Source organism: Ursus maritimus, unplaced genomic scaffold, assembly GCF_017311325.1.
Source record: "Ursus maritimus isolate PB19 unplaced genomic scaffold, ASM1731132v1 scaffold_36, whole genome shotgun sequence".
Taxonomy (NCBI): Eukaryota; Metazoa; Chordata; class Mammalia; order Carnivora; family Ursidae; genus Ursus; species Ursus maritimus.
In genome coordinates this window covers 2,327,316-2,350,741 of record NW_024426230.1, presented here as the reverse complement: position 1 = coordinate 2,350,741, position 23,426 = coordinate 2,327,316, and the positions used below count along the sequence as shown (strand labels likewise).

The 23,426-nt window shown below is 47.3% G+C and overlaps 4 protein-coding genes across 5 annotated transcripts; 3 read left to right on the top strand and 1 right to left on the bottom strand.

Moving 5' to 3' along the window:
- On the top strand, positions 1 to 2,975 carry TINF2 (TERF1 interacting nuclear factor 2). Its single transcript, XM_040620777.1, is given in 10 exon segments — positions 1 to 738; positions 883 to 987; positions 1,110 to 1,211; positions 1,293 to 1,400; positions 1,486 to 1,582; positions 1,743 to 2,205; positions 2,295 to 2,362; positions 2,467 to 2,558; positions 2,686 to 2,785; positions 2,788 to 2,975. Coding segments are annotated over 10 exon segments (1,362 nt in total). The 5' UTR covers positions 1 to 546; the 3' UTR covers positions 2,823 to 2,975.
- A 382-nt stretch (positions 2,976 to 3,357) lies between these two features.
- GMPR2 (guanosine monophosphate reductase 2) lies at positions 3,358 to 10,023 on the bottom strand. The gene is made up of 10 exons (XM_008708798.2): positions 9,828 to 10,023; positions 9,326 to 9,446; positions 9,072 to 9,191; positions 6,519 to 6,602; positions 6,196 to 6,369; positions 5,370 to 5,451; positions 5,175 to 5,281; positions 4,949 to 4,991; positions 4,205 to 4,364; positions 3,358 to 3,996 (listed from the first exon to the last, which is right to left on the bottom strand). The coding sequence occupies exons 2-10, from the start codon at positions 9,410 to 9,412 to the stop codon at positions 3,807 to 3,809; spliced, it is 1,047 nt and encodes a 348-aa protein (XP_008707020.1). The 5' UTR covers positions 9,413 to 9,446; positions 9,828 to 10,023; the 3' UTR covers positions 3,358 to 3,806.
- Positions 10,024 to 10,272: 249 nt separating this feature from the next.
- NEDD8 (NEDD8 ubiquitin like modifier) lies at positions 10,273 to 20,887 on the top strand. The gene is made up of 4 exons (XM_008708799.2): positions 10,273 to 10,430; positions 19,684 to 19,731; positions 19,897 to 19,979; positions 20,524 to 20,887. The coding sequence occupies exons 1-4, from the start codon at positions 10,413 to 10,415 to the stop codon at positions 20,618 to 20,620; spliced, it is 246 nt and encodes an 81-aa protein (XP_008707021.1). The 5' UTR covers positions 10,273 to 10,412; the 3' UTR covers positions 20,621 to 20,887.
- Positions 20,888 to 21,022: 135 nt separating this feature from the next.
- LOC103679325 (magnesium-dependent phosphatase 1) lies at positions 21,023 to 23,091 on the top strand. Of its 2 annotated transcripts, none has more exons than XM_040620778.1 (6): positions 21,023 to 21,776; positions 21,889 to 21,949; positions 22,019 to 22,129; positions 22,444 to 22,551; positions 22,640 to 22,725; positions 22,895 to 23,091. In XM_040620778.1, the coding sequence occupies exons 1-6, from the start codon at positions 21,740 to 21,742 to the stop codon at positions 22,984 to 22,986; spliced, it is 495 nt and encodes a 164-aa protein (XP_040476712.1). In that variant the 5' UTR covers positions 21,023 to 21,739; the 3' UTR covers positions 22,987 to 23,091. The 2 variants fall into 2 exon arrangements, with proteins under 2 accessions (XP_040476712.1, XP_040476713.1); XM_040620779.1 differs by having other exon boundaries at positions 22,640 to 22,735.
- Positions 23,092 to 23,426: the final 335 nt, after the last annotated feature.

The window sequence follows — 23,426 nt, the reverse complement described above, 5'->3', positions numbered from 1 at the left end:
GATCCTCGCTTTCCGGACAACTCATTCCAGCCTTAGAGAAGTACGCGACTTTGTAGGCTCCGCGAAGAAAGGCAGGGGCCACGAGATCCTGGAGCGGCAGTCCCCGCCGCCCAAGGGCTACCGGGAGGAGGCAGCTGGGGCGGGAGACGCGCCAGATCTCTGGGGGCGTGGCCTTATGACGCGACGTAACGTCTCCCTGCCTGGTAGCCCATTGGCTCTCCATTACCGCCCTTTTCCGGGGCAGGGAAACTGGCCACAGAGCCGGAAGCGGGGTAGCCCTCGGGCTTGAGGGGGCGGCGGCGTAGAAAACAGAGAACCTGGTGCCATTGAAGCTGACCAGCTTCTCCGTTAAGGTGCCAGCCCGAGTTGAAGACCGCCAGGATTCCGGTGGCCTATGGAAGGGATCGCATCTCTCGGTATCCGGCGCGGACCGAAATAGCGCAGCCACAGAGAGCCGCAGGAAGCTTCGCCCCTAGGAGGAGTCGAGAAGCCTCGCGGTGGAGGAAGGAACCCAAAGGGCCTGCCCCCGGGGCGGAGCCCGCGGCCATGGCCACGCCCCCGGCAGCCGGTCCCGCGGCTCTGCGCTTCGCCGCCGCCGCCAGCTGGCGAGTCGTGCGGGACCGCTGCGTGGAGCATTTTCCGCGAGTATTAGAGTTTCTGCGATCACTGCGCGCTGCTGCCCCTGGTTTAGTTCGCTACCGCCACCACGAACGCCTGTGTATGGGCCTAAAGGCCAAGGTACTGGAGCCAGTAGGAGCTGGAAGACGGGGAAGGGGAGGGATGCGAGGGGACCTGCCGAGGGCCGACCGCCTGGGGTTGGGACTCCTTGGAAAAGGGCAGCTTGCCCCGAAATGGAGATTCTGAGTTTAGTACCCTTCACAGGTAGTGGTGGAGTTGATCCTGCAGGATCGGCCGTGGGCCCAGGTTCTGAATGCTCTGCATCACCATTTCCCAGAGTCTGGACCTATAGTGCGGGACCCCAAAGCTGTGAGTAATCCGTGGAACAGGCCCTACACCCCAGTTAACACTGGGGGCCACAAAGTTGATTCTCCTTCCGGCCACTGGATGCTGGTGACCCTAAATTGTCTGCTTTTCCTTACCCTCAACAGACAAAGCAGGATCTGAGGAAGATCTTGGAGGCACAGGAGACCTTCTGCCAACAGGTGAAACAACTAGCCGAGGCCCCAGTGGACTTGGCTTCCAGGCTGCAGGTGAGACTGGCTGGTTTGGAAGCTAGTATGTGGCTAAAATTCCCCTAGTCCTCTTCTGACCTGCTTTTCTCCTCACTGCAGGAACTTGAACGAGAGTATGGGGAACCCTTTCTGGCTGCCATGGAAAAGCTGTTTTTTGAATACTTGTGTCAGCTAGAAAAGGCCCTGCCTGCGCTACAGATAGAGCAGGTCGTGTTGGGACAAAATCAGGGCAGAGTGGGGGATGGTTGTGTCAAGGACTGTGGGCTTCATGCCTCTCTCCCTCTGCCCACAGCTTCAGGATATGCTGAGCTGGATGCAGCCTGGAGTTTCTGTCACTTCTTCTTTTGTCTTGAGCCAGTACAGTGTGGACATGGGGTGGCCACTTCCAGGTACGAGGACCATCTGGGAGAACTAGAACTTGGGGGTGGATTGTTTGGCCTGAGACCTTTCGAGATAGGCTGTTGGAAGGGTTTACGTGGACCTGAGCCATAAGAAACCAGACTGAGTTGTGTTTCTGTCTGTTCTGAGCAGCTTCGTTTTCTTTTTCAGAGTGCTCCGTTACTGACTCAGCGAGCACGACAGAGCCCGCGGAGCAGAACGCTCCTCAGCAGCCAGAACTAGCACTTCACGATCCTTTGCCAAAAGCCAGGCCTGGCCCCTGCCTTCCTCAGGAACCAGCCTCAAGGAAGCACCCAGAACCTACAGCCGGCCACCACTTCAATCTGGCCCCTCTAGGCCGGCGAAGAATCCAGTCCCGATGGGCACCCACTAAGGGAGGCCATAAGGAGCGCCCCACAGTCATGCTGTTCCCCTTTAGGAACCTGGGGTCACCAACCCAAGTCATATCTGAGCCTGAGAATATGGAAGAACACGGGACAGACATGGCAGATCCAGCGGGTGCTGCGGGCACGAGGGTAGCTTCCACTGGCAAGTTGAAGAGTCCATCCCAGGTGCTGAGGGGAAGGGCTCCAAAGGAGAACCCAGTTGACGTGTTTGCTTTGGAGCAAGAAGAGTGAGTGGAACAGTTGCTTCTCCCTACCAGCGGCACATTCTTTGCCTGCTTTCCCCTCACCTTATCTTATTTGCTTGCTCCCAATGCAGGAATTGCTCGGTTTGCCCCATGGACCCCTTGAGACTGTCATTATCCCCTCCTAAGGCCAGGAAGCCATGTAAGTATCCTGAGTTAGACTGGGTCAGACAGCCTCCTCTCCCGGGGACTCTTGAGGGCCTGTTCCCCTAGAAGGGTACTTTGACTCTGGTTTCCTTCCTGCAGTGTGTCCTCCATCTCTGTGCAGCTCTGTCATTACCATAGGGGACTTGGTTTTGGACTCTGATGAAGAAGAAAATGGCCAGAAGGAAGAAAGGGTGAGTAGGAAGAAACAGAAAGCTGGGGAAGGGGCTGAGCAGAGTAAGAGAAACCCACATGCCCCAAAATAATGGAGGGCTCAGGGAATGAGATGATGATAGCATCTCCCTGCTCCCTTCTCTACAGGAGTCTCTGGAAAAGTATCAGAAGACAAAGTTTGACACCTTGATCCCCACCTTCTATGAATTCCTCCCCACTTCTGGCCCCAGTGCTGTGTCTGTCCCTTCCATGACCGTAGAGACAGGTCTAGACCCTTAGGATAGTGCTGGAATTCCCTCTGCTCTCTGCCTGTCTCCTTTCTCAGCTCTACACACAGTTTAGTGGGAATAAAGCGGAAGCCCAGGCTTGGATAACCTGACTGCCTTGCTAAAATTACTTTGTAATCCTTAGTTAATTAAAATTTGGATTTGTTAAAACACTGTCTTGGTGTGAGGGAGGGGAATTAGGCTTCTGTCAAGTCAGTGTACGTCACTCCTTAGAACTGGCTTCACCAGGGCTGGAGAAATCCCTTTGCCTCTTTACCTCCCCTGGAAAATGCTGTTCATATGTGCCGAGAAGGGTTGATAACCTGGAAGGGAAATTTCCCTTTGCTATGCTAAAAACATCTATGTCTCCTGGTACCAGAATGTACTTTGTAAACTCCCATGGCGTCAGGTTACCTGGGGGTGGCGGCACTGGAATGGAGATACTTTGTGGAAAAAGTACTTCCTGTCCTTGACTCTACTGAGTCAACTCCACTTCCACTTGCCCTGGAGCCGAACCCAGATGCCAGCCTTGTGCAGAAAGATCCAGAATCTCTTCAAAGTCATTGGGATCTCTTTATTGAGATATTTAAAATATGTCAACACTTTTGGGCTTTTTAGGTATTCAAAGATCCTATTTAATGAAGCTCATTAACAAAACATGATTTCAAGCGCCTAAACTCTTCCAGACCAAGGCCATTACACACTTAGGTAGGAATCAGCATCTTTTCCTTTTAAATAATCTCCAGGATGCTGGATCCCCAGATTCACATTTGACTGTCTTACTTCATTTCCTCAGCCTGCCTGCCTTGCTTCCTCCTCCCCTGTGAGTGCCCTGGGCATTTTGTGTGTACAGAGTACAGAATTCCTGCAGTGCCCTCAGGAGTGAGGCAACAGGAAATGACTGAGTCAGACAAGGCCACAGTAGCCGAGATGGGTGAGGAGCCCACTTGGGAGGCCCTGTGCTCGGCTGCTAGTGCCTTGAGAGGGCAGAGCTGCTCAGGTCTAGCTCTCATCACTGAAGATTGGATTCACCTGCTGGGTGACCCGGATGAAGGTGGTTCTCCGGCTCAACTCCTTCAGTTTAGCTGCTCCCACGTAGGTACATGTGGAGCGGATGCCTCCAAGGATGTCTCGGATGGTATGTTCCACATCCCCTTTAAAGGGCACCTCCACCGTCTTTCCCTCTGAGGCCCTTCGAGGAGGAAAAACTTTCTTACCTTTTTCCTTTTGGATTTCTTAAGCCCAGTGATGGCTCTCCCCTGCTCTCTGGCATTGAGTCCCAGTTCACCACTTTTCCTCCAAGAACGGTACCAGGCATCTCCCAGCAGCCAGGAGTTCTGCCACCACCCTACTTAGTCACGCTTTCCAGGAACCCTCGGCTCCTGGACCTCTGCACATACCTGTAGTCAGCCACGCCCCCGGCATACTTCTTCATGGCCATTTCAGAACTCATCCCGTAGAAGAGCTTGTACTTCCTGCCATCCCTCTCGATGAGTTCACCGCCTGACTCACTGTGCCCAGCCAGCATGCCACCCAGCATCACAAAGTCAGCTCCTGCCCCTGCCAGCATCAACAAGGGGGGAAAGAATTGCATCTGGCCCAGGTGCCCACATGCCCACCTTCAGAAGCAACTCACGCCAAATTCTCAGTCCTGATAATGAGTCTAACATCTTCCTGGTTTTGTCTCCCTAGCTGACCCACAACCCACACAGGCCTGCTCTGCCCTGGCCTCTACTCCTCACTGGCCTGATTTCCCCAAGAATTTAAAAAGAGCCTCTGGAGATTCCCTGCCTGGCTTCTGCTTTTTTTTTTGGCTGCTTTTGTCATCTTCTGGTCATTTCTTTTCACTGTGTCCAGCCTAACGACTTACTCCAAGTGTCCCAAGGGCAAAAGTCTCTAACTTTAGTCCAACAGTCCGGGGATACTACAGATGGTCGTGGCCTGCACTTGGGCAGGCCATAGCAGAGTCTCAGTCTTCCCTTGCTGCCTCGCCCCAGGTGACACCACAGCTTCAGGGTCCCTAGTTCATCTTGTGAAAGGATTTGAATGGCTTTCTCAGCCTTTCCAAGCCTGATCCTTGACCCTCAGAGGTGACTTATCCTCTTCTACAGGACCCTCCCTCCGTGCTCTCCCAACACCCTTACCAAAAGCCTTGGCCACATCCCCAGGACAGCTGCAGCCTCCATCCTGCAAAGTAAGGAGCAGTATGAAGAGCAAACATGGATTTCCCAAGGACTGTGAGCACTGTCCCTGCGGCCCACCTCAAAGCTGACAGGAACCTCAGAGTCCTGATCCACTGCTACCACAGCCTCCACACCCCGCAGAAAACACAGATATCGGGCAGCCTTATACCCTGCCCTTGGGCCTTACCGAGATGATGTGGCCTTTGAGGCCATGGGCAGCATCCGCACACTCCATCACTGCACTGAGCTGTGGGTACCCCACTCCAGTTTTCTTCCGGGTGGTGCACACAGAGCCTGAGAAGAGTGTAATGAGAACAGTGCTGTGCTCCACAGGCATTTGCCACTGGAGAGGTAGCCCGTGGCCCCCAGTGAAGCCGCTCACCTGGTCCAATGCCCACTTTGATGATGTCAGCCCCAGAGAGGATCAGCTCCTCCACCATCTCTCCTGTTACCACATTCCCTGCCTGCGACAGAGCATCAAAACACAGCACTCTTAGGGTCGGAAACGAGAGGAGGTTGCGTGCACTCATACACAGCACGCCTGGACTGCGACCTTCCACCATTACTACAAAGAAGGGTACCTAGGTTCCCTCTACTGGGAAAGGACTCTACTTCCCAAGCTGAGGTAAGGGGGTGAGTGGCCAGTATCACTGTTGCACCAGGGTAAAGCTGGGGTCCAACTGGACCAAGGCCAGAGCTGATTTACAGATTTATCTCCCCATCCTTGCCAAGAGAACCAACATATCCTGTCCTTAAGCTATTGTGTCATAACATCTCTGGCTTCAGGGAAAGGGAGGACATGGTAACCTAACCCGTCTGCGCAGCTGTATTTACTTCCAGTGGACGATACAGAGAGACCCCTTGATGCTGTGGAGAAAATGAGGCCTTGTCATCACTCCCCTAAGCTTGTAAAAAAATAAAACTCTTTCATGCGGCCGCTTTAATACGATTCTAGTGCATGTCCACTTCAGTGGGCAGATGGATCTCTACCATAGGTATGGACAAGGCATGCGTCAAGGGACAGAGGTAAGTGCGCTAACCAAACATTTTAAGCATGGAACCGTGGAGTATCACCCGGTAACATGATTCAGTGGGCTAGGAAAATCATAATGCAGCAAAGGAGAAATAAACTGATGTAACAAAATGGAGTGTCAGGAAAGAGTGGAAGGAGGNNGGAACGTACCAACGACAGGGTACTGGACACCTACCATAATGGTGTGTTTGGGGAAGCGCTTCCGCACATCCTTTACAAACTCAACGAAGTGTTCCGAGTAGCCATTTGCCACATCCAGGCATATATATTTCACCTGGGGAATAGCTTCCAGGATCTGTTCCAGCTGTTCAAAGTCTGAAGAGCCTGTGCCTGAGCTGGCAGCCAAATGCTATGAGAGAGACAGGGCCACTAGCACGTCACGAATGACCCAGTGAGCAGCCAGCAGGGCTGGGAAGGTGAGGGTTGGTCCCCAGGAAGCCAAAAAGAGATGCCTGGAAACCTGGGATAAGGAAGGGATCAGGGGAGGATCAGCATTACCTCAAGACACTCAGGATTCTGGCTAGCAAACTCTTTCCACTGCTGGAGGCTGTAGTGTTTATGGACAGCTGTGAAGAGGGAGAACTGGGGAGAAGAAAAAGCCATCAAAAAGGAGAGAACTTTACTAGCGTCTCTTTTGCTAGAAACAAACATTTATGGTAACGTATCTGAGGGAGAAAAGGACTGAACTTTGGAAAGCAACTTGAAGAAACCACTGGTTGAGCTGGGATTTTAGTTTAACCATTATTCTCCCTACAAATACCAGTAGGGCTTTTTATCATAGCCAGTGCTTGTCCAACACTCCCACCAAAGTATGAAGTCATCTGGTTTAGAATTCACCTATCAGCACATACAGGGCTTCTGACTTAAAAGGTGACAAAGACACCTTTGGTGCAGTGGGACAAGCAGCAGATAAGAAAGAGCCGTGAAGAGGCTGGACCGAGCCAGTGTCTGCCTGCACTGACTCAGCCCCTCCCCCTATTTTTGGATATCATCTGGAACGTTTACCAGCAATGATTCAGTGAGTCTAAATGTTCACAAAAGGCTTAATGGAGCCAATAAGGTGCTACCCTATTCTTTCTCCATCTCCACTGGAGTAAAGGACAAATATTTTGGAGACCCCAACCTAAAAAGTCCATTTCATTCCATCTATTTCAGTCAACCAAGTTCAAGGACATTGTGAACTCATCAGACTTGTATTCCCTAGGTCAACAAATTGCAAAACAATATCCCAGTACTTTGAGAAAGGCATTCAGAGACCGCTGTGAATGCTGGTGCTTGTGCCTTATTTTTATTTTATTTTATTTTTTAAAGATTGTATTTTTAAGTAATCTCTACACCCAACGTGGGGCTTGAACTCAGAACCCCAAGATCAAGAGTCACATGCTCCGCTGACTGAGCCAGGCAGGCACCAAAGGGCCTTAAAATGTGTGCTTCAAAAGTGCAGACATACAAATAACAAGAGAGCAGTTGACAGAGACAGCCCAAATCTTGCAAGTGACAAGAAATCAAAGGAAGTCATGTATCAGCCAGCAGTAAGGAAGTGCTATGGCTATAATGACTCATCAACACTACCTAGCTAAAGCTGGTATCGAGTTCTACTTTCTCAGCAACACTCTGCCATCGGTGTACTGACACACAAAGAAAAATCACTCCATGAGGTCAGTAGACCTTGGAGATAACTGGTATAGTGCCATGATGGGCACATCCAATTACATACCAAGCTAGACATCTAGAAAAAGATGCTTGTATCCAACCTTATTACTACTGTGAAACTTGGCTCCATCTCTAAAATCTGATTTCTTCGGCACTCATCAGCAGTACTGAAAAGCCAGTCTCAACACAAAGCATTAAGACAGTCCCCACAAGGGCCACGTATTCCAGCACATTTGTTAATGCTGAAGTCAGATTCACTGTTCCTCAGCTCTAATGGGCAGAGCAGCTGGACGATGGACAACAAGAAGATTCCCAAGCAGTTAGTGAATGGCAATAGCAAGAAAGTACTAAAACTGCGTAACTGTCAACCTCAAAGAAGTGACAACAGACATTCCCCCCAAGACTTACGGCGATCAAAAAGAGAGAAAGGGAGATGAAGTCCTTAAGGCTAACAGAGCCACAAGCTGCAGCAGCATCCATCAACCAGGGCTACATGGATTAACCAGAAGAATGCATATGTTCTTTAAGTGCCCAGAGTAACTATCTACCTTCTCGGCTACAAGTATAGAGGCAGGTAATATTACTGACAGGAGCAGCATCTTCTATTTTCAAAGTGAACAATAACCTGTGCATAAGAAAAAAACATTCCATTTTGGACACATCCCAGAAACTCCCAGAAACCTAGGACTTAAAGAAGAGGAAGATTAAAAAAATAAAAAAGGGTAGCAGACATGGAAGAAAATTAATAAGCTGCTGCTTCTCTAGGATCTTCTTAAGAATTTTTTTTTTTTTAAGATTTTATTTATTTGACAGAGAGAGAGACAGCCAGCGAGAGAGGGAACACAAGCAGGGGGAGTGGGAGAGGAAGAAGCAGGCTCCCAGCGGAAGAGCCTGACGTGGGGCTCGATCCCAGAACTCCAGGATCACGCCCTGAGCTGAAGGCAGACGCTTAACGACTGAGCCACCCAGGTGCCCCTAGCTAAGAATTTTTGAACGCTCAAACTATATTTAGTTTCTGGACTAAAACAGTGGATATTTAGTGTCCTGAACAATGGCGTAACTGGCAGGATGAATGTGATTTGGAGGGGATGACTTGGGAGGTGGGAAAAGTTGGCAGGGTGTATAAACTGCTGGACAGGAGAAAAGGGAAAGTTATGTTTATATATCAGAAAGATGGGGTAAAATTTAGCTTTGAATCTTATTACTTCAGATGTGCCTTTGAACTTATCAGATAAAGGGCATTAGTATTAGAGAAAAGGGATAAAATAGTAAATTGGAATATCCTGACTGTCACTTGCCAGACAGCTGACCTAGGGTGGGGGTGGGGATGCAGATTACCCCTCCAGTCAGTCCATATAACTGGTCACCAGTGAGGAACCTGCATAAGGGAAGTCCTACCTTACAGAGAACCTTGGCCATCTCAAAGGTGCCCACAGTATCCATATTGGCAGCAATGATGGGGATGCCAGTGTACATCTGCTTTGAGTTCCGAAATGAAAAGGATCTTGTGAGATCAACCTGAGATATGAACAGGAAACAGCATTTCGTTCATCAAATAAATGAGTATTGTACGAGAACAAGAACCAGAACTCTCAGTCCTGGCCCACCAGGAGCTTGGGGTCAAGAAAGTGCAACTAGGAAAGCAGGCTCACCTCACTTCGAGACTTGAGGGTACTGCGTTTGGGCCTCAACAAGACATCCTTGAAGTCCAGTTTGATGTCACTGTCGATGTGAGGCATGGCGGGGACCTTGGGGTAGCAACAAATCTAAGAACTGGAAAGCAGGAAAAGTCAGGTGGTGGAATCTGAACCAAGACCCTAGGTCTTAGTGCACTGTTAGAGCTAACGGCATGGCTCATCTCTCTCCCTGCTTGAATTACGGAAGGTCGAGGCATTGGCTGAGGCATGGTGTCTGAAAACTGTCACCTCTGATCCCGTTCTATGGTTGCGATTACCGTAGTATCTCCATCCCAGGTACTATTTGATGGGGAAAAGAACTGGAATGGAGTCGTGAATAACCCCCAAAATATGCATTCCTTACTCCCACCACTCTTCCTTCTCCCACCCTTGCAAAGAGCAATTTGGGGTAAGTGGCTGATTTGGGGGTGAGTGGGAATGGGGGAAATTCGCACAGTTTCCGGAATGGGGTACTCACTTCCTGTCGCCGTGGCCCAGGTGGCAGTTGACCACAGTCGCCCTTGCTTAGTAACTAGCCTCGTGCAGCCCCGCTGACCCTTGCGGGCCACACCAACAGATTCCGCCAATTGCGGGCGAAAAGGATAAACAGGGGAATCCCAGTTTCGGCCGCGGCCGTGCGAGGCCTTCTGGGTAACAGAGTTCACACACCGAGGTTGCCGTTGGATCCCAGGGGCGGAAGACTACGACTCCCAGGGTGAAACGCGCGGCGGTGTCCCCTGGCATGATGGGAGAAGTAGTTCGGACCCCGCTTTCCAAGCACCGGCTCGCTAGGGACTCTAAGAATCGCAGAGGCGTCATCTCCGCTGTAACTAAACCTCCGCCTTCTTTTTATTTACGACGCCACCAAAACGAAACGCGGGAGCATTCCTGAGCCTTTCGGGAACCCGGTGGAAAGAAGGTGGGGGGAGGCGGGGGGGGTGGAGCCAGGCAGTGACCCGGAAGCAGAAGTGACTCCCACAAGCGGATTGCTGGGGAGCGGCAGCGGCGACCGCAGCGGTAGAAGCAGCAAATTATCTGTGTGCAGCTCCAAACTGGGAAGAAGATGCTAATTAAAGTGAAGGTGGGAGCACCTCCAGCCTTGCCAAGACGCTGTGGTACTGGGCTGGCTGCTGTGCCTTGCGGGAGAATTGGGGATGGAAAACCACGCCTTTCCCGAGCCTGGAGGGTGCTGACAGCCTCAGGGCTCCGCGCGAGGGGTGATGGGAAGTAGGGGGCCCCAAGAGGGCTTTGAGGGCTGGGGACTGGGCCCCGCCAGACGACCCCTGGGCGTCTGCGGGTCCTGCTTTCTCGCCAGGACTGTTATGTGACCCAGAAGGAGGCCGCCTTTGTCCCGGGTCTCGCTGTACCCGAATCCCCGCGGTCGTAGAGAAGGCCAGGCAGCAGCTTGGCTCCCTTTCGGATTCTAGGAATAAGCAGTAATCTCCATTCTGCATTGCCCTCCTTACCTGCGTCTCCCAGTTGCTAATGCAGCTGCTTCCAAGCACAGCACAAAAACGTTAGCCTGGGGAACCGGGGGCCTCTCAGGAGCTAGACTGTAAACCTTGGCTGGTTGTCGCCGATGCGCGGTATCTCAGCCGGCCTTCAGGAACCAAAGCTGGGAGTGTGTTCAGTCAGCACCTGCCTTTCTGAGCCGGGCCTCCTGGACCAGCCTCACTTCCTTGACTGAGGCAGGTTAGTTATCCGTGCCCTGGTTCTTGGTACTAGCAGCGTTTCCTTCACCTCCATCTCTCCCGTGGTTCTTCACTAGTTCCCAGCCCTCATTAGTCCAATCTGCTATTGCTTCTTTCGTACCTTCGGACGGAGAGACAGAAGCTAAAAACTGACGCAGTGCAACATTAGGTTTCTTACTGCTGAGTAAGTCTGTTATTTCATCAGCCCTTTAGTGTGTTTATCCTGCTTAACAGCCATTCTTAACCTCTTCAGTCTTTCCATACCACTTCTAGCTGAGGATTGAGGCCAAAGAGCATGTTAAAAATCATGGTTTTTCAAACTTTTGAGTAGTGACTAAAAGAGTCACTAATTGTAAAATCAATTGACTGGGTCGCAAGCAACATGAAAAGAAAGAAAATAGAAATATCAGAGTATTGTTTCACGAAATTTTGGTTTTCATTTTATATGTGTATTAAACACATGTATGTGTTATTAGTACATATGTTTTTCTTAGTGTGGGTCACTGTCAAAGTCTGAGAAACACTAGAATGCTTTTGGATATGGATTCTCACATCCTCTTAGTCAAAGAAGAGGTTATTACTCTACTGTGTTCAGGGTTTTGTAAACTTTTATTTATTTAAGATTTTATTTATTTATTTATTTATTTGAGAGAGCGAGAGCACAAGCAGGGGGAGGGCCAGAGGGAAAGGGAGAAGCAGGCTCCCCGATGAGCAGGGAGCCCAATGCGGGCTTGATCCCAGAGTCCTGGGATCATGCATGACCTGAGCCAAAGGCCGACACTTAACCGACTGAGCCACCCAGGCGCTGGGTTTTGTCAACTTAAAACAAAATCTCAACTTACTCTAAAAAATTTTACCTCATGTGCCGTTCAAAAACTTACCATGTGTGATATGCTCTGATATTTCCAGTTCTGTTCTAAGTGGATATCATAACCCACTGATGGGTTGAGACGTCAGTTTTAAAAAAAACAACAACTGTGTTCTGGTTGGGTTTCTCAGTTTGAAAGTGCGTAAGCATCACCTGGGGATCTTGTTACGCTGATTCTCATTTGGTGGGTCTGGGATGAGACCTGAGATTCTGTATTTCTAACATGCTCCCAGATGAGGCTGATGCTGCTTCCCTGGGGACTATACTGACTAGCAAGGTTCTAGATTTTACCTCTTTGAATCCATTTTTGTTCAATATTTCTCTAAAATTGTCAGTCTCCTTTACTGAAATACTTTCCTTTGTGCCTCCGCAAAAAAGTTTCTATATCCTTCATCGTTCTCTTGTATGTAGGCTGCGTTGTTTTGTTACGTTAAATACATACGAAAGCAGTTCGCTCCTCCGTTAGTATACAAATGATAGGTTTTATTAGCAGGGTTCCTTTGTGAGTTCTTCAGCTGTCGTCTCCATGTAGCTGACTTTTTCCATATCTCTTTCTGCAGTCCTTTACAACAGAATCTCTCCTGATTTAAGTCTTCTCTTGATGCCCCATCTCCATCTTTCTAAAATTAAATGTATCATCTTCTGCCTTAGGCCGTCTTCCCAATATTCATCTCATATACTAATCCCGTCAATCTACCAAGTGTCTGGAACCCAGTTCTTTACAGTCATTGTTCGCTTTTGAACCTAATTTTTCCTTTGATAACCTCTTTTTTTGCTTGATTTTCTTTCCATTCCCATTACCCTTATTCTGGTCTAGGGTCTCATTAATTGACGTCTTTGTTTCTCTGTAATACCTCCAATCAGGTTTTCCTGCCATTTACCCCTCTAACGTTTAGAGTCTAAGCTTTAGACATGGCATACAAAATATCATAGTGTACAGGTCTTTAAATTTCTTTTTTTTTTTTTTTTAAGATTTTATTTATTTGACAGAGATAGACACAGCCAGCGAGAGAGGGAACACAAGCAGGGGGAGTGGGAGAGGAAGAAGCAGGCTCATAGCGGAGGAGCCTGATGTGGGGCTCGATCCCAGAACGCTGGGATCACGCCCTGAGCCGAAGGCAGATGCTTAACTGCTGTGCCACCCAGGCGCCCCTAAATTTCTTTTCATCATAGTACTCCCTGACGCCACATCTGGCATCAAGATCTAGAACATTTCCACCCACCCTGTGAAAATTCCAAGGGTTAGTTTTGCTTGTTTTCGAATTTCATATAAATGGAGTTCTAGAATATATAATTTTGTGTCTGACTTCTTTCACTCAGCATTGTGTTTGTTGTCATATCTGTGTAGTTCCTTCTTATTACTGTGTAGTGTTACATCGGACGACTATATCACAAGTTGTTTATCCATTCTGCTGATGGAGACGTTTGGGTCGTTTACAGTTTCTGACTATTATGAAGAAGGCTTTTGTGAACATTGTTATACAAACTTTTTTTTTTTTTTTTTAGATATTATTTATTTATTTGGGGGGAAATGAGCAGGGAGAGCTGCAGAGGGAGAGAGAGAAGCAGACTCCCCTCCTGAGCAGAGAGCCCGATGCGGGCTTGATTCCAGGACCCTGGGATCATGACCTGAGCCAACGGTAGACGCTTAACCCACTGAGCCACTCAGGTGCCCTATACAAATCTTTTTGTAGACATCTGTTTTCATTTCCTTTTGATAAATATCTATTAATGGAATTACTGGGTCATGTGGTAAATATATGTCAGTTTAAAACAAACTGCCAAACAGTCCTCCAAGGGGTTGTACCATTTTACATTCCCGTTTGCAATGAATACGCATTCCAGCTGCTCTGTCCAGCTTTTAGTCATGTCCATCATTTTTATTTTAGCTGTTATACTGGGTGTGAAGTGTTAATTTCATTCAGGTTTAAATCGATGTGCTTTTCACCCACCATACCACTTTGTCATCATACCCTGTGTTTGGATAGTAATATTCAATATGGCATTTCCCTTTATATTGCTTTGTTCTATTAATTTTATGTCTCATGGTTTCTCGGTTGTAAATCCTCCTTGAAAAAGATTGTTGGCAGGGGCTGGATCACTTAATTTCTTTTATATCCCCTCCAGTGCCTAAAGCAGTATGTTGGGTTTAGTCAGCTTCGTCATTGACTGGCTAAACAGCAGTGAATGTATTCCTAGGTCACAGTGACAAGATTTGGGGGAAGAAACGCTATATCAAGAATATCTTTTTAAATTGTTCAATTACTTTGAATTTTAATTGTGGACAATTTCAAACATATTCAACAGGAGAGAGAGGAATATAATGCGCCTCATATCCAGCTTCAAAACCTATCCTCTCATGGCCAATCTTAATTATATTCACCAGCTCTCCTTACCTGATGTCTGAAGAAGCAAATCCCACATAGCATAGCATACGTTATTTGTATGTATTTCAGTATTTATCTGTAAAAAAGGACTCTTATTTTTCTAACGTAATTATCACACCTAAACAATTAACAGTGACTTCTCACTATCATCAAATGTATCCCGTTCTCTCATTTGTTTCGTACAGTTGGAATGTGAGTCCAGCTAAGATCTGTATGTTGCAGTTGGTTAATAGGGATGATAAGCATCTTTTAAAAATCTGTAATTCCCCCTTTTTCCCCTTTTCACGTTGAATAAACTAGGTTGGTTGTGCAATGGAGTCTCCCACAGTTTGGATTTTGCTGATTACGTCCCCATGTTGACTTTTTGGGGGGTTTTTTGGTTTTTTTTAAAAAGATTTATTTATTTTAGAAACAGATAGCCCTCGAGAGTGGCGGGAGGGGCAGAGGGAGNAAGAGAGCAATCCCAAGCCTACTCCCTGCTGAGCAGGGACCTGAGGTGGGGCTCAATCTCTGACCCTGAGAACCTGACCTGAGCTGAAATCAATAGTCAGATGCGTAATGGACTGAGCCACCCAGGCGCTCCTTTTAATATATTCCCCTTTCCGCAGTATTTCCTGTTGACTGGTAATAAGATCAGATCTAGAGGCTTGATTACTCTTTTGTATGTGTTCTTGTGAGAATAATTCATAGGTGATGGTATGGTATGTAATTCTGTCAGCTAGTTTTGCTTTCTGTGATGTTAGTCATCGCCTAGATCGGTTATTTCATTGGAGGTTACAAAATGGGGATATCTAATTTTATCGTTGCTTCATATATTAGCTGGAATGCTTGAACAGTAGCTATTAGCCACGTGAGCTATTGAACACTTGGTATGTGGCTAGTGAGACTGAGAAATTAAGAGTTAACAGTTACCTATTTTATTTGTATTTAATTTTACTTAAATATAAAGCCTGAGACTTTATTCAGTCGTTGGAAAACTTTTAAGTATGCTTGGAACAAGTTATGTATGAAAATCTACTTTTTCAACTGTAGATTATGAAATTTAAACACAGATCAAGTATTTCAGATGAAAATTTACCACCTTAATTGAGATGTGCTATAAGTATGAAACACACACACAGGATTTTGAACATTTGGGTAGAACAAAAGAATGTAAAATATATTACTTTTTATATTGATCATACATTGAAGCGATAATATTTTGAATATATTGGGTTTAAGAATATTGAAATTAATTTCACCTTTAAAAATGTGACTGCTGGTATATTTTAAATTGTATATATGGTTTGCATCACATTTATGTCTGTGTCGGACAGTGCTGCTTTACAGAATCATTTCCTTATACTCTCATCAAGAACATTGTTTTAGGGGCGCCTGGGTGGCACAGCGGTTAAGCGTCTGCCTTCGGCTCAGGGCGTGATCCCGGCGTTCTGGGATCGAGCCCCACATCAGGCTCCTCCGCTGGGAGCCTGCTTCTTCCTCTCCCACTCCCCCTGCTTGTGTTCCCTCTCTCGCTGGCTGTCTCTATCTCTGTCGAATAAATAAATAAACTCTTTTAAAAATAAAAATAGGGGCGCCTGGGTGGCACAGCGGTTGGGCGTCTGCCTTCGGCTCAGGGCGTGATCCCGGCGTTATGGGATCGAGCCCCACGTCGGGCTCCTCCGCTGTGAGCCTGCTTCTTCCTCTCCCGCTCCCCCTGCTTGTGTTCCCTCTCTCACTGGCTGTCTCTATCTCTGTCGAATAAATAAATAAAATCTTAAAAAAAAAAATAAAAATAAAAATAATGGTTTTCTCATTACAATGTATCCATGGTATTAAAAAAAATGAAAAATACAGAAAAGCACAAATGATATAATTAAGAGCATCCATAATCTCACAACTCGAGGTAAAAACGTTCGTGAATATATCCTTCCAAACTTTTTTGAAAGCATATAAATACACGTATGTGGTTTTTTTTTTTTTAACAAAATTGGAATTACACCATGATTCCACACATTATTTGGGTACTATATAATTTTTCCTCTGTGTTTGTGGCATGATTTCACCCTCAGTTGTTTGACATTTAGATTGTTTGTAATTTTTCCGTACCAAAAGACTATAATGACCATTGTCATAGATATATTTTTTAACATAGTCATGATTATCCCCCCAGAAGTGTTGTTACTGGGACACCACTTTGCCAGACTATTCTCTGGATATATTCATAGGCTTCTACAGTCAAAAACAAAGGACCAGTCTCAGAGTTTTAAATTTTACAAACCAGTAGTTTTTTTTTTGTTTTTTTTTTTGAATGACATTAGGTCCAAGCATCTTACCCTTGGGAGAGCAGTTCTCTTAGGATCCTTTTAGTTTTCTTTTTTTAAGATTTTATTTATTAGAGAGAGAGAGAGCATGAGCAGGAGGAGAGGCAGGGGGGAGAGAGAAGCAGAAGCAGACTCCTCGCTGAGCAGGGAGCCCAGTGGAAGCAGGGCTCCATCGCAGGACCCTGGGACCATGACCTGAGCCGAAGGCAGACATTTAACCGACTGAGCCACCCAGGCATCCCTCATAGGGTCCTTTTTACTCTTTAAAAATTTTTTTATTAAATCAGAGTGAATATTTGTTTATTATTACTCGTGTGATAGAGTATATTTTTACTAGAAATTTTAATAGTGCAGATAAAGGGAGAATTACCCTTGATTAAACCCTCCCCTCAATCAGTCCTACTCTCCTCAAAGATAATGACTGTTACAGGAGATATGTGTGCTTTTAATTCTTTCTTCTGTGTGTGTGTGTGTGTGTGTATATATGTATATAGCTACATATGGAAAATGATACCTAATTATACATTCTTTAGATCTTCCCATGTTAGTATGTAAACTGTTGCATAATAAGTACATCATTCTGTGGATGTAACCATAGTTTAATAGTTTTATTAATAGGTAGTAGGCTGTTCCTAGTAACAGTAAGGCTGTTCTGTTTAGTAATCACATTCCTCTTGGAATATGTGCTCAAGTTTCAAGTTTTTCCTTGAAGTTAATTAATCTAGAAATGGATTATCTGCTTGAAGAATCTTTGCATTTACAGTATTAAGATAATAAAGTAAAATAATTTATGGATGACACAATTGCAGACTTTTCATTTTGTCAGGAAAGGGCTTTAAAAAACCCCACCATATATTGTTTCTGTCTTTTCATAAAAGGATATTTTCAAACGTTTTTTTATTTAATTAATTTTTAAAAGAGTTTATGTATTTATTTTAGAGAGAGCAGGGAGGGGCAGAGTCTGAGAGAGAATCTCAAGGGGACTCTGCTGAGTGCAGAGCCTGACTCGGGCCTCAACCTCACGACCCTGAGATCTTGACATGAACTGAAAGCAAGAGTCAGAAGTTTAACCGACTGAGCTGCCCAGGCACCCCTGAATATATTTAGTTATGAAAATCTCACTGTTGTCATTATTATTCCCATTTTACCATAAGTTTTCACACAGACCGGCTTGGATTGGGGTAGAATCTTGAGAATCACTGTTGTAATTTATTCTTTTGCCCCCAAACAGGTGAATCTAAAGGAGTTACTCTTGCACTTTTATAAAACATTCTTTTTTTTTTTTTAAAGATTTTATTTATTTATTTGACAGAGAGAGAGACAGCCAGCGAGAGAGGGAACACAAGCAGGGGGAGTGGGAGAGGAAGAAGCAGGCTCCTAGCGGAGGAGCCTGATGTGGGGCTCGATCCCATAACGCCAGGATCACGCCCTGAGCCGAAGGCAGACGCTTAACCGCTGTGCCACCCAGGCGCCCCTTAAAAAATATTCTTAGTACTGAACTGATTCTCATGGTTGAGAAATTAGGTCCTAAGTACTGTCATCACGTTGGTCTATGTGAATACCGTAAGTAGAAACCGTGTTATTTTGTGAACCCATCACAGGAGCATACCTTGGGTCCCAATACCAGACCACTGAGACTCAGGCAATACTGAGTACAGAGCTTTTTTTTTTTTTTTTAGGCTCAGGCTCTGGAGTCAGAGAGTCTGTGTTTGGGTCTATATTCTCCTTTTGACTTGATAGGTATGCTTTTTAACCTATCCAAGCCCCATTTTCCTCTTCTACAAAATGGTGATAGTAATAGTATATATCTCATGAATACTTACAAGGATTAAATGTATTGATGCACTCCGTGGAGTTTCCGACCGTTGGAAAGTGTTCCTTAAATGTTGGCTATGATCATGACATAATCACTGGTGTATTAAGCCTTTTCACAAATACTCATTGACTGCTTATATGTCAAACTGTGCTTTGTGCTTAGATTAGGAAGATGAATTTCTGGTTTTTAGGGAGTCAGAGTGTAAATTAGAGAGTTTGACACTTTAAGCAACTAGCAATAAGTATTAAAGTGCACTGGGGACCAGTCATCAATTGTAAGAAGTCCTTGAACATTTGGGAAAGAGTGGGGCAGGGTATGGCAATAAGGAAAACAGGAGAAACAAGGCAATGCCCTTAAATCAGACTCTGCTTGGTTTATTTGTGGTCTAGATTACTGTAGACTGGTACAGGTAGAGCTTTAAGAGCAAGGATGAATGGGAGATTAGATTAGATGAAGCACAACATTTGTAAGTGTTAATTCAGTGTAAATTTTGTGTGTGTTACCAGCAGCCCTTAGCCTGTGGAAGAAGTCAAGACTAGAGCTGCACTTCAGTACTTATTAGCTAGACGTCTGGAGAAAGAGAATAGAAATGTTGAAGTTTAGTGTTACTTAAAAAGCTGGGGGCGCCTGGGTGGCTTAGTCAGTGAAGTGTCTGACTTCGACTCAAGTCATGACCCCAGGATCCTGGGATCGAGCCTCACTCACATCAGGCTCCCCACTCAGCGGAGAGTCTCCTTCTCCCTCTCTCTGTCCCTCCCCCTACTTGTGTTCTCTCTCTCTCACTCTCGCTCTCAAATAAATAAATAAAATCTTTGTTAAAAGAGCTGGTCAGAGGTTCCCTCTGGTGTCCTTGAGAATTCTTTGAATTATATGAATGTCAATTTCTAGCTTTGATACAGGAAACAAGGGCATCCTGATTCAAAGGCATACTTTCCTTAGGACATCTCTTATTGCTGTCTCACCCAAAGGAATGTCAGTATTCTCATGGATTCTAATGGGGTGGGGGTGGGAAGATGGGGGTAAAATGGCCTGTAGGATTAAGAGGGTCAAATGGTTGGTAGCATCTTGCCCTATCAAAGCTGTCTACAGCCTAGAAGTGTTTGATAAATACAGGTTTGGGTCAAAGCCTTCTGATTCTTCAAACCAGCTTTGCTGAGAATGAGCTTCTCTTGGAAGTTGTAGATCCCCAGAAACCAGGACAGGGTGTTTTACCTAGAAGACAAATTGTATATTAGGCTGCAAGACTCATGAAACCCTTGCCTGTTTCAGACGCTGACCGGAAAGGAGATTGAGATTGACATTGAACCCACAGACAAGGTAATGTATGGCCAGTACTTCATGCCTGTCTCCCTACATGGACATTTGTTTGGATATGTTGATGAACATAGCCCTTTTCACTCTCATGCTATCTGCATAGCTCTTGTTCTTTCCACTTCCATGGTTCTACCCCTTAGCAGTCCCTGACTACTTGTACCCTTAAAGGTGGAGCGAATCAAGGAGCGCGTGGAGGAGAAAGAGGGAATCCCCCCACAGCAGCAGCGGCTCATCTACAGTGGAAAACAGATGTGAGTTTGACATGAATATGAGGTGTGGTAATCTTAACGTGAGGTTGAGGGAGCAAATACTGGATCCTTTGATTTGGTGAAGACTGTGAATTCCTTCTCAGAATAAGATTTTTGCAGACATAAAATATATAGATTTACAAAAGAAACTGTATTGAGATACAATTCTCAAAATACTAAAAATAAAGTTACAATATATGTGGTTTATTAATATGGTAAGATCTAATGGTAGATCTTTTTAGATCATTTAGATCATAATTTTGAAATATTTCCAAAATACTTGGAAACAGTTGTACTATGATATGAAAATATCCCATTTCTGTTGTTAACAGGTTACCCATGTTGCTAATACCACTGCGGGTTTTTTGCTTGTGTTCAAAATTAAAAGAAATATAAAATTTCAGTTAAGGGTTAGTAAAAATAAAGATGTAATTTTTTTCTCATCTGAGTTCATAGACCAGGAAAAAGACTCAAGAAACCCAGTGTAAGAATCCTGTTCTAGATGGTATTTCTAAGTAAGGTATTTTTTTGCCTTCTTTTCCTGCAGGAATGATGAGAAGACAGCAGCTGATTATAAGATCCTAGGTGGTTCAGTCCTCCACCTCGTGTTGGCTCTGAGAGGAGGAGGTGGTCTTAGGCAGTGATGGACCCTTCCTCCATTTTACCTCCTTACCCTGTCGCTCGTAATGAGGCATCGTATATCCTCTCACTCTGTGGGACGCCAGAGCCACTGCCCCCTCTCCTGGATGCCCAGTCTTGTTTGGTGGGAGACCGTGAGGACCCCAGGATGCAGGGTTCCTGGCCCAAAGGGCCCTTGCTGGCTATTGGGTTTTAGTTTGCAGTCCTGTGTGCTTCCCTCTCTTATGGCCATGTCCCTAGTTGTCAATAAAATATCTCCTGACCTCCTGGAATCTTTCTTGTATTGCACAAATGTGACTGAAATTGAAATGGACCCAGTACACACTCATTTACACCCTGAAGAAGTAAGACAACGGGAGGGAATGTGCCCTTGGGGTGGGTGATTATCAGACTCTGGGAAGGTCTACTCTAGGTGGCGCGGAGCCAGTTCTTACCAGCTCAGGAAATCTAATTATTGGCATCTCTTCCCAACGCCATAGGTGATTTCATGCTGGTAGCTTGAAATTGGCCTCAAGCGGCAAATCAGTCCCTCCCCCCAAACTGGTTATTACACATTTACCAGTATATTACTGACGTGGATGGTAGAAACCAGGACCGTGAATTCCCTCCCATTGTAGCGCTACTGGACATTTGGGCCTGGTTCAGGCAAGACCTCCGGGCTTTACGGACACTACATTGTGGCTAAAATGCTGCTCAGGGCTCTGGGTCCCGTACTTACAGAGAGGCGGATTTGGAGAAAGGCTGAGCGAGGAGTGACAGGCTGTGGATCACTTAGGTCTCAGCTGGTAAGATCAAATGAGAGCGGTGCCCCACGAAAGGGCTCCCTTCTCTGGCTTCTCTAGTCTAGCCCACTCCGGCCAGGCGGGGTGGAGTGCAGGAGCAAGGGAAGAAGGTGCCTGGGAGGGGCCGCACCACTGGGGTCCCCTCGGCGGGCGCGCTGGCACTTTACTGCAGTCCTTCCCCCGCTCCACCGTCAGGAGGCGCTCGTGCACGGTCTCCCGGCCGACGGCCGCAGCCGGCGCGGCGACGCTCTAGTCGCCGTTTCTCTAAGGCAGGTGGGGCGGCTTGCAGCGGCGAGGGAAGCGTCGCCTCGCCTAGGAGCGCGCAGCCGGCCGGCGCCCGCCATGGCGCGGCTCCCGAAGCTGGCGGTCTTCGATCTGGGTGAGGGACGGCCCTGGGGAGCTTCGCAGGGCGCCCTCCTTTTCCAGACCCCGGCGGCCGCTCCCCAGGCCTGCGCGCTCCGAGCCTGAGCCCTTCCTCCGTCCTCCCGCAGATTACACGCTCTGGCCGTTCTGGGTGGACACGCACGTCGACCCCCCGTTCCACCGGAGCAGGTGAGGCGGCGCTGGGGAGGCGGGCGCCGGGCGGGGCGGGCAGCCGCTGAGCCCGCTCTCGCCTCGCAGCGATGGGGCCGTCCGGGATCGGCGGGGCCAGGCCGTCCGACTGTACCCGGAGGTGCCCGACGTCCTGCAGCGCTTGCAGGACCTCAACGTGCCGGTGGCGGCCGCTTCACGGTAAGGAGAGCGTCTGGAAAATGCTGCCAGTCTCATGCTGAGAGACGCATGCAGGCGAAGGCTCGCGGAACCCCTTGGCTCTAAAAACCTCCGCGGGCCGATTTGCGTGTATTTGCATACCTTTGTCATTGTACCCTCTCCTGTGCTTTAATTTATTAAACGTTGGCTCAGCGCCGCCCGTGTCAGACGGGAAGGATAGGGAGTGGAATGAGGACCGAGGATGCAGGATGCCTACCTATCCTGGAAAAATGGTTAAATATAACTTGGCTTGCAGCTCTGGCCCTCTAGATCCCATCTGTGACACCTTTTTGCAGGACAGGGGAGATCGAAGGGGCTAACCAGCTTTTGGAGCTCTTTGACCTTGACAGATACTTTGTTCATCGGGAAATCTATCCAGGCAGCAAGGTCACCCACTTTGAAAGGTAGGCGGAGATAAGGGTAGAAGCAGGGAGACAGAGGCTGAAGGAGGCAAGAAGCCAGCGCGGCCCCTCCCTGTCCCTCCTGGCACAGGTTGCAGCAGAAGACTGGAGTTGTCTTCTCCCAGATGATCTTCTTTGATGACGAGAAGCGGAATATCGTAGACGTCAGCAAGCTGGGTACTGAGTGGTGAGATTAGCCATTTGGGGAAGGAGGAGAAAGGGTTCCTATGAGGGGTTAGGTAGGTATGTACAGGCCGGGTAGTTTGCATGACGATATTTTGGGTGACACCCAAAAAAGATGAAAAGCACAACAGACTTGATGAAATGTGCCTTCTTTTCTTTCTAGGAGTTACCTGCATTCACGTCCAGAATGGAATGAGTCTTCAAACCCTAAGTGAAGGACTAGAGACATTTGCAAAGGCCCAAGCTAGGCCCTGAGGTCCAGTCCTGTGGCTGAGCCTCACTGGAGGCATAAAACTGAAAGGAAACCAGGACGGCATTTTCAGGTGTATGTGTAAATTATTAAAGTGTGTCTGTGTGTGACAGGAGAGCTCTTCCGGCTTGTTTCTCTTCTCCCAGCGTTGTAGCCGGCCTGGGCTACCCGGCGGTGCCGAGAGCAGAGCCACTGCGGAGAGCAGAGCGCGGCATTAGACTTCATCAGGTTGGCCCAGAGAAACTTGTGGCACACCCGACTCTGACCCCCTTGTGCTCGCCGTATCCGCACCCCCGTTTCCTGAGCTCTGTCAAGGGCCTGAAGAACTGTCCCACTGGCCCCAAGCCGTGGGACGCACGACCCTGCACGCTCCCTTCCAGGAAAACAAACTCTGTTTGGGGGTGGGGGGTGCGGCGGCCTTTTTGTAGCCAAAAATGAAGCGGCC